This window comes from Varroa jacobsoni, unplaced genomic scaffold (assembly GCF_002532875.2).
Source record: "Varroa jacobsoni isolate VJ856 unplaced genomic scaffold, vjacob_1.0 scaffold_1047, whole genome shotgun sequence".
NCBI classification, from domain to species: Eukaryota; Metazoa; Arthropoda; class Arachnida; order Mesostigmata; family Varroidae; genus Varroa; species Varroa jacobsoni.
In genome coordinates this window covers 313,044-323,611 of record NW_019213949.1, presented here as the reverse complement: position 1 = coordinate 323,611, position 10,568 = coordinate 313,044, and the positions used below count along the sequence as shown (strand labels likewise).

At 40.5% G+C, this 10,568-nt stretch overlaps 1 protein-coding gene across 1 annotated transcript; it reads left to right on the top strand.

The window, feature by feature from the left end:
* The first annotated feature begins 4,028 nt into the window (after positions 1 to 4,028).
* LOC111266043 (uncharacterized) lies at positions 4,029 to 9,481 on the top strand. Its single transcript, XM_022843170.2, has 7 exons — positions 4,029 to 4,153; positions 5,186 to 5,564; positions 5,940 to 6,047; positions 7,070 to 7,780; positions 8,107 to 8,243; positions 8,659 to 8,814; positions 9,214 to 9,481. The coding sequence occupies exons 3-6, from the start codon at positions 5,941 to 5,943 to the stop codon at positions 8,772 to 8,774; spliced, it is 1,071 nt and encodes a 356-aa protein (XP_022698905.1). The 5' UTR covers positions 4,029 to 4,153; positions 5,186 to 5,564; position 5,940; the 3' UTR covers positions 8,775 to 8,814; positions 9,214 to 9,481.
* Positions 9,482 to 10,568: the final 1,087 nt, after the last annotated feature.

Here is a 10,568-nt window from a genome sequence, read left to right as displayed (position 1 = left end):
CAAAATCACAGATAAGATGCAAAAAGGAGAGACATCAACAGGAGCTTGACATTTTGAAAACTAATGTCGATAATAATACAAACTTATTCAAAAGAGTGCCAAGCTAAATACAAGCTGATTCAACGAAGCTTTACAAGGACACGTCGAAGTGCAAAGACAGTACGTCGTACGGTAATAACGCCCCGCAAGTGCTGCACAATGAAATAGGATAATCCATCAAAACGGCCAATCACCTAGGCCAACGGGCTGATCGAATGAATATTCCATTTATACAAACGAACCATTTACTTAGTCTAGCAAATAAAAACTAAATTCATAACATTGAGCTTAGCCGTGTTCCTTAAAAAAAGGTTGCAGTTTTCATTCGTAAGTTGAAAAAAAAATGGGTACCTTTTTTCAAACCAATTACGTGCATTTTCTTTCTTTACAATACTTCCTGCCTGGACCATCAGCACCGGCCGTTGAGAGAAAGTGAGACAGAGTGTTTAAACACTCATAGCAATATCATGCCTTACAACATGAATAGTTTCTATAGACTTCAATTATAAGGTATTTTAAATGAGGCTAACTGGCATATTTGTTTTTTAGTTACTCGTTTAACCCTCTACAATTAGACCTAGATGATGCAAACGTAAACTTTTCTTTCGTTTGTTTTTTTGATTGCCCCCCGGCCTATGACAATAATCATTTTTTTTTGGCCCAGTTCACATATAATTCTTAGTACATACAAAATATGCCTATGTGTAATACATTCGAACTCGCGCAACAATAAATCAGACTTTCCTATTAGACACATAGGAATCGAGATGATTTCAATGGTGGACCCTCGTTGAAGCTGGCATCGGGGGCTCCTTGGATGGAGGACGTAGGCGAAGGCGAATTAACACCGTGGTCACTCACTCCTCTATATACGTGTTTATATATCATACACGCAATGCCCAAGAGCGAAAATGACTTAAGGTGGCCGTTAAAAGCGCTCAGATCAGATTGTTTTCCAACGGTTCGTGACAGTGTAGAGTAATGGTGATTTCCTTTGGAAATTCAAAGTTACAATATGAGACACAGATGTTCCACGATCCCGTATAACCTTACGAGGTGGAGTCAGATAGGACAGAGGAATGATAACTTCCCATATAGTTGTCCCCCCAAAACGAATTGCCTTAGTACAAAAAGGTGAAGTTTAAAAAACACTAACTACCGAAGTATATATGAAACAATTCACTTGTCTTTGTGTCACTTAGCCCTATTTTATTCCACTGTCAGAATATACGATCCTCAAGTACAACTGTCTTTTAATGTTTATAGAGAAAAAGGTTCAATTGATATACGTCGTTATTTTAGCAAATAAATGCTGTTATACTTGGTTGTTTGTAATGAATAATTTTTTCTATAGAAAAAAAGAAAATTAGTGTTAAACTCTCGAAAACGGTAGCAGTGTTTAGAAAATTCAAGCGTCAATAAACGCGCTTTGAGTGAATCCAGAAATATTCTTTCCTTAAAAACGGGAAAAATGATTCTGTAACTGCTCTTATGGCGTCAACGTTCATCGTAATGCAAAAAATAGAAATTCATCAAAAGAAAAGAACGGTAGATGACAAACATAATTTCGCTCATCACATAATTACGATGTATTGAAAAACACAGCTTCGATTGAAAGGAGCCATGAGCCTGCTTCTTTTTCTCAAAAGCATTTGAGGTGTTTTGTAAAAAAAAAAAATCACTAGTAGTAATGTTTCGGACAACGAAGAACTCGATAGCTTTCAATAGCAGTTTTAAAACGAAATATCTCCTATAGTTCTTGGAAATCTTTTGAGATTCCACAGATCTGTCAACCTAAGGGCCAATTCTTTCATCTGGTATCATTCAAACGCCAAGGGCACTAGCCAAGTGCTAAAATAAGATTCTATGACGAATCATTATGACAGTTTCGTCATTATTAAGCCTTTAGGTGCAATTGGAGAAGTAGCCGACCTTTCTAGCATCAGGACGACAGAGACTTTCAATTAGCGACCGTTAATCATAACATATACTTTATAATGACAAATAAAAAAACGATACGAGTATTTAAAGCTATCGGATATCTATAAAGTCATTCAGTGATCGGCTTGAATTCCGATATCGCTCTGCCTATTTGAGTAGGCCATTGGAGGATTAACCGACAGATATCAAGGGCTCATTACTTGACTGCGGGTAGCGCTCGTTCTAGCAAACATAATAGGAAAGTCTCTTATTCGACATACGAGAAGTGCCATCTATATAGCCCTTTTCAATCTCGTTAGAAATCCGACTGAATTGGTTGAATAAGAGTTTTTTTTTTTCGGTCGGGGTTACTTTTACTGGCTAGAAACGTCCAATATTTTTGGAAATATGTTTTACTCTCCTACGCCGGAATGAACAGAATTTGAATGTCTATAAAGGTATCAGATTTGCGACGATTCAGGTCTCTTAATTATGCAGCGTTCGAAGGTGTGCCTGTCACGAATGCTGCCAATTAGATCCAAGCAAGTCGTATGCTACATGCAAATACGCTCACCTAAATAGACCTTCGAATTTATACCAAAATGACTATTACTTATAGTTAATAGGCTTAGCTTCCTTTGGCCTGAGCGGTTGTGATGCTCCATCCTTCTCTATTGTTTCTTATAGATAAACATAATACTGAAGGATGTGTAGTAAAGCAATATACTGTTTAGCCACTTATAGCCTATATAGCATCTAAACAATATCCGCACACTGATTAAAATACATCTATTAATGTAATGATCAAGCCTCTCTCTGTAGACTGTTACTTTTACGTCACGTAAAATCGAAACCTATAATTAAACGCTCAGGATAAAAAAAAACGTACGTTTTTCATATCAACCGTTGTCGACGCTGCTCTCGGTTTGTACAATTAGCGTAACAGCAAAAAATATTAGGATATTTTTCTATTATTATTATTACTTATATTAATTAGTGTAGTTAATACTATATTAGTGGTACGGCTGTATCAATCAATGTAGCCGTCAGCCACTCTTTTCAGTCATCTTTCAGTGACTAATGAAACAAATCGATAGCGACCGGGTAATAATCTGCGGGTGAGTGGCGCTCCTCTAGTACAATGGCCGTATACACACACGCTTTTGCTGGTTGTTTACGTAAGTCATGTCACCAATGGCGATATCTACGGCTGCACATTCAACTTCTGTTTTTGATAACAAAACAGAGTCAGGGGCGACTGCTGCTTCCTTCAAGACCAAAACACCTATTCTATTCCCTGCACCACTTTACTCAGTTTACTAACACCATTTGGTAAGCCAAAGCGTTCTCTGCCCTTTCCGTCTGCAAAACGAAGGAAAAAGGTGACGAAGGACAAGAGGAGGTCACGAACAGGAGCGTCGGCAGCTTAACCGCATCACACCCATTAGCAGCAGCGAGACGAAATCTGCTGATTCAACTATCAACGGCACATCCTGCATTGCCTAACGTCGGCCGCTATTCGGCTCGCACCACTGCAGCTTGAAGAAGACCGCAGCAACGCCTGGAAATCCTGTCGGTCCCACTGGGTCACAGCACGCTCTAAAACAAGGCCGATAGTAAGGCGGCGCCGCATACTTACGCATCGCTATGGTGGAAGTGTGTAATTGCGTCTTTGCTGCACTGGCTGTGTAAGCGGTGGCATAGCATCCCGAACTGAAGAAGAACGATGCAGACGATCTTCGTGAGCGAACGCCATTCTGTCAAAGGCGCCACTTCGACGTAGACGTCACACGAAGGAAGCAGTTTGGCTATTTCATTCTACTAAAACGAATTCGTTCCCTCAGGTAGCCGTCTGGGTTCTGCCTGGGACGGCGCAGAATGTGGGCTGCGCGCACGACAACAGAAAGAACGAAGCGTACAAGTTAGTGAAATACGACTGGGGTCACTCACCCGGGGAATGTCTGAGCCTTAGCGTCGCTGTTGCCGACGGCGGTGAGCGGACCGCACTTCCCGGTGGCCGCATGCTGGCAAATCTCTCGACGTTTTTGTATAAGTGTTATAGTAGCAATGGGGCAGAGATTTGGGAGTCTGCATTTGACGGCATTTGCGCCCCAAATGTAGGCGCTTGCTTGACTGTGACCCAGTGTACCTTTGGCGATTTTAAGAAACCGATGGATTATTCGGAGCCGAAAATGTGAGTTATGCCAAATATACTTGACATTGTATGCGTAAAGCAATATTAAATGCGTGTGAAGAACCTAGAGCCACCGTTGTTACTATGTGCTAGGCTTTTTCCTACCATTCTGTAATACTAAAAGGTTTTCTAAAAGATTTAGGTGTTATTCGATATTGAAGAAGATGCAGTTAACGCTGAAAATAATGACTCTACGCGGATTAATGATGTTACTCTTTGACTAGGATGTGATTGCCCTTAAAAGTTTTCAATTTTCATTGTAAATTATCTGGAAAAAATGTGGTAAGTTCTACGTAGTTGACCTGCTATCCGGTCCATTAACACAAGATTTTTCGGGGCTGTAAAAAGTATTTTGTGGATGAGCTTACTTTTGATATTAGTTTAGTATATGGTCCGTTATTGTGAACAGCGTATGACTTATTTAGCGTCAAGATGATATTCATAGTAAATAAATTTCGAAATTCAATCGCTTGACGCTGAAAACCATGACGCTGGAATGCTCTACGAATGATATGTACAGGAGTATTTCTGTAATATAGAGGAACGACGGCGGCCTTATAGAGTCAGCATCAATTACGTTGATCTGTTAGAAGACTGGACGTTGGTCCAACATTTATATGTCCATAGAAGTTAGTCTTTACTAATAAATAGAAAGATTAAATCGTTGTGAAAGGAATAAGGCTGTTGGATAGATAATAAGCAAAGTGTATATACTGTGAGATACGTTTTTTTCGTGCATTTTAAACTATGGAACAATACATGTTACTTCGGGAAAGATCAATGCGTTATAATAACATTAAAAAAAAAAAAGAAAAAAAAACTATTGTATTAGCAGTGTCAAGTCACTTAAAAATTTCACGGACAACTGAGCTTATCCGTAAATAATGAACAACAGCAGAGCTTGGGTCTATCGATTATGATATATAAGAAACACGTTAATGTTTCTACCGAATCTGTTCACATTCATATCAATTACGCAGTGCTCTTTCTATGTTAATGCATTCTGCTTGCATATCTTTCTTTTTTTTACAGCTATCATGTATATGGTGCTTCTTCAATGATCGTCGTTGGGACACGCTGCAGCGCAGTGGACACACTGAGAAAAAACAGGATCCCAGTGCTTAACTTAAGGATGTGATGTCCTTTGACGACCTTGTCCTTGTGCCCGTTTACGTGTCACGCGGTCATCGGTAAAGATGGTTGCCTTTGGCATTTTTCGAGTATCATGAAGCCCGAGTAGAGAAATATAATTGGCCTCCTCTCCCCCGACCCGGGCGAGGGGCCCTGATCCACTTGCTTTAACCCACATTACAAAACCGGTTCCGGCTCTGAGCTCTTGCACGGGGTCGAAGAGATACGCCACACATCAAGCACTTCAGTCTGAACACCGGAGCGAACGGAGCTCCCGAAGGTAAGACAGAACGTAATCGACAAACCAGCAACCGACCCGAATATCTGTTCTTTCTGGGAAAACCCAAAGTGACCTAGCTTCGAGTCAACGTGACATACTTGCGGCATATTTTTCGCCTTCTAACACCTGTCAAATGCTGAAGAGCCGACTACTTGGCCCTTGAGCGCGTAAAAGATTATGTACTTTTGGAAGGAATTCACATCGTACTGGTGCCCACAAATCTAAACTAGATCCAAAGATCTGCATGAAACCGACGCATTTGACTTTAGACCTGTGAGCTACAACACTCGTGATAGTTTCCAAATGTTCCCAAATTTGTTGAGGCCTACTTTAGTACACCTGTACTTGAGCCTAACGAGTTCAGTGTTATTTTAGGATGAAGGCGATGCTGGTGATTTCCGCTGCCCTTGTGGTGTACGCGTTTCTCCCGGGAGTGAGGGCGCAGTCGTCGAGACCTCAGCTAGGATACTTTACTTTTCTCAGGTACAAACCAGGCTTGATATATGTTTTTTATATGTTCCGGAACTATTGTGTTCTGCTGATACGCCGGATACGCTGCTGTGTATTTATTAAGCATATTCTTAAATAACGGTGCATTGTGACTGACAGTTTCGTCTGATTAGGGTAACGCGTTGATGATCCTCGATCGTTTTTTTACGTTCACCAAAAAGGATAGATTCTATGAATGGTTTTTTTGTATGCATATTATATTCTACAAACGTATGCCAGAATCTTAATCCAGGTGTGCATCCATAAGATTATTCTGAAAAATTAGGGAAGTATGACTGCATCGTGAGGCTTAAATGTCTTTTAAAGTTCAATGAACATCGTTCAACTTCGTAAACGCCGGTCGTTGAGTATATGAGTTGTATCGTAGCGATTCGGCGCTTCCTTCTTCATCTATGTTTACGGCCTCTGGCTTCTTTGGCCACGAAGAGCCATCCCGTTTTTTCTCTGCGATTTTTTGGACATCATCACGTCAGCTAGCTGGCCGCCACGGGCTTCATGATCGCCCGCTGCGGGGCTCTGCCGAACCGGTTCGGCCGTTAACCCGCATCTGATGTGGGTCACAGAACTGACGGACCCCGGCCATCGCACCTTATCTCTCACCAAGGAACATTCGTGCCCCTATTTTTGTCTGTTTCATTTAAGACTCATCAGAGTTTGTTGTAAAACCAATTATCTGTATGTTGGACCTTTGCAAGCCAGTAGCGTTAGCTCATCGACTATATTTAGAACATTCTAAATGAATACATGTTATGATTTTGATCTATGTACGATTTAACATATTAGGAGATGATTAAGGAATTAGCACAGCCATTGAATGTATAGAGACCTTACTCACGAAAGCGGCACCTTACACCGCACCTTGGGAAGGTTGGGGGCAATGATATTTAGTATGAAGGTCAATTCTATAACAAATTATGTACGCTTATTCCAAGTGAGGAAAAACCTAATTGAATATTGACACTTTTCTGACATTTCCTAATGTCCTGCATGTATAGGTACCGTAATCAAGAGTGCGAGGGTCGCTATGGCCAGAACGGAACGTGCGTTACCGAAAGTGACTGTCAGACTCGGCAAGGAATCGATGTTGGTCGGTGTGCCGAAGGATACGGTGTCTGCTGTCGTGTGGCCTTTACGTGCAAGATGGTGAACAAGAGAAATGAGACGGAATTCGTCAATCCGAGCTATCCTAACGGTGAAACTGGCACCTCGACTTGTGACGTGACCCTTGAAAAGACGCCGGATATTTGCCAGATTCGGTTAGATTTCATCGACTTCTCTCTTGCACAACCTGACGAGAAGGGTCTCTGCTCTCGAGATGCATTCATGGTGCGCAACACAGTCGGCGAAAAGTTTCCGATTCTCTGTGGCGAGAACAGTGGCCAGCATATCTATGTTGACATGGGTCGGCAGTCTGGCAATCCCGTTGTTCTCTCGGTAGTGTCGACGGGAGCCCACTCGCATGAACGAAAGTGGAGAATTAAGGTTTCTTATATTCCTTGCGGTTCGCTAGATATCGTGCCACCCGGATGCCTGCAGTATTTCCGCTCGCCATCGGCTATCGTGCGTTCGTTTAATTATGGCGCCCAGCTTAGCGGCAATGTGCGTTACCTCTCTAATCTGCGCTATTCGATTTGCTTGCGGGTTGAGGAGAACTTCTGCTCAATCAAATGGGAAACTGATGATAGCGATTCGTTTAACTTCGGACGGTGAGTAGTATGTAGAGCTGTCACCGCTGTGATTGATACCTTGTTTTCGTTTGGTTCCGAATGTCTCATTCGACAGACAGATTCAGAGACCGTTCTCTCTCTTCCCTCTTCTCCTCTCTCTAGGTTGCGCATGTGCAGCTTAATGTAACTACTCATTTTGCGAGAAAGGTCACACGATCCTACTGTCATCCTTTTAGATGGTGTAATATGTTATGATAAAATGCCAACGTTTCCAAGTGGTGGATCGCTGATATAATAGCATATATCTGACCTTATGTTTCCTTCGTATTTGATATCTAATTGTATTCGAATGTCCTGCTTTGTAGCCCGTACGACGGAGGTACTTCTGGTGCCAACTGCGAGGATGACTTCGTCACGATTGATCAAGGCTCCACTTACGGTATGGGTCCTGGAGAAGACCGTTTCTGCGGAAACCGTCTTCATGAGAGGAACGTCCTTATCTGTAAGTGCCGCTTAAACCATTTCATTCTTATCGTTAGTCCTATATAGCCTATATATCGTAATCTACTTTTGGTAAAGCACGGTGAGTCTAATGAATATCAACAATGTAGGCAAATGGGGGCTGTCTCAAGCCACGAGTCAATCAGCTCCTTTTTTCTCTTCAATCTAAACCGTTGATAAGGGGAAATTTATTTTTTTTAATCGTTCAGTCGAATTCTATAATACGCTTGCCTTTTTCATCTAGTACTTTTTGCTTATGATGTAATGGTACCTTGGCTAAGTTGTGTCGTTGAATGGGTGATTCCGGCCGCACATCTGCAATGGAGGATGCTTGCCATTTCAAACCGAGACGTACGGTTCAACCTTGTCTTTCATTCTTTGCTTGATGTTTCATTTTCTGTAACCTCTTCTCATAGCGCATAGCAAGCCGTTCCAGCTTCGAGTCACTTCAAATTCCGACGCGGCTGGTAACTCCATGGAAGCGCAGACAGGCTTCTCATTACGTTATACACAGCTGCCCTGTGTAGATTGACTGGGCGAACATACCATCGGCGAAAAGCCCGAAATCGACGGTAAGGCTACGTATACATCAAAATTTGTGTAATTTCCAATTCAGTTATAAACAAAACAAAAAAAAACCAATAGAATCGAGACACAAGTAGATTCAGATCTCTATAACACACGTTCAAATTTGAAATTTATCTGCTCCGAAAATTACATATACTCCTTATATATACCATGGCCTTAGCTATGTTCAATCACAAAGTATGTGATACATTCTATCTGAATTAGAATAATTGTCTCACAAAAAGAGTCTTTAGCTAAAAACCTGATACGAATAAAAGAAAAAAATAAAGCTTTGTTTCGCAATAGGTATTGATTTACGTATTATCGTATTTCGACGCATGTAATGCCGAGGTCTAATAGCAGTTGTTCTCCCTATTTATTGTTTGCTGTTGTTGTTGTTTCAGAGGAGTCCAACTTCTAAAAACGAGAGAGAACGTATTTATTAATAAGAATGATTATGTATTATTTAATTTATAATTCTTTGCGGTATATAGGGTACTACCGATTGATCTGGTTGACGCGATTTGAAGTTGAACTGACGTCCGGTCTCAGTAAAATCCACGACCTTAGCTCATTGTATATAAGCCATATTAAGTGGTTTAATTCAATATTTATATGCTAATAAAATGAATTATAATGATTTCAACTATAAATAAACATTGTGAACCAGTTCGACGAGTTTTCTTCGCTTTTTACGCTCTAAACACAAATTCCCTTAAAAGCCTTAAAAAGGCATGACATTCCGAAAAAGGTACATCGTTCTTTTCAAAGCTGCAAGTCAAGGATATGTAATAATAATATAATTAAAAAAGATATATCGATGGTACGAAAAAAGAATGATCCAGCTAATATCAAAGGAGTATGAAGAACAGGCTCAAACGACAATTTCAGCTGGGCATATTCGAACCTCTGCGGCATACCGATCAGCGGCGTTCCATTGTGAACATATATCTCTTATCGTTCTTCTATCCAAAATGCAGCTCTGATCAATATTGACAGATCAACTATCCGTTTTACCACAAAAATACATGCACACCAATTAGGCTTACGACTTGAACGGATCTGATGCTTTTAACGGTGCACCGTATGATGTTGGTACATTTCATTCGTGGCCATCTGAAAGTTTCTTTATAAGCTTGCCCATAGCTTCAATAAGAAAGAAAAAAAAAGTCTTTATACTATCCTACCAACGGAGACGAATGTACTTTTTCTAAGTACATCTGCTCAAAGAGATGAGATTCAATCAGTTCATCCTCTGCTCTTGAATTTATTGAGAAATATTCTTCATTGGGAATTAAAAGGAAACTTTCACTTTTTTTTCCGGAAATAAAAATAAGATTATAAGATAAATATAAGGATAAGATAAATCAAGTGAAATGAAGACATAACTCTCAACTCCGTAATAATTTCACCATTTACGATGCGTAAAAAAAATTCGGCATTCGAAATATAGGTATTGTAAAGAGAGAAATTAAATGTATTTTTACCGAAAAATCGATTTTGTCCTGCTTCTACTTAGTAGAAGTTACGTAAAAAAAATCTACCTAGACGGATAACGGGCCTAGCCTGAGGAATCCCGTTAACCAATACTCTGCCTAATTATACTTCAGCTAGGGCGCATCCTTCCTAACACACGTAGGAAAAAATGAGAAACGCGGGAACCTGGGATGAAAACTGGTGTAGTTATCCGAGCTGGAAAAAGAACGCAGTGCTAAGAGGATGGTATACGTTAGCATTTTTTTTTATACATAACAAATTT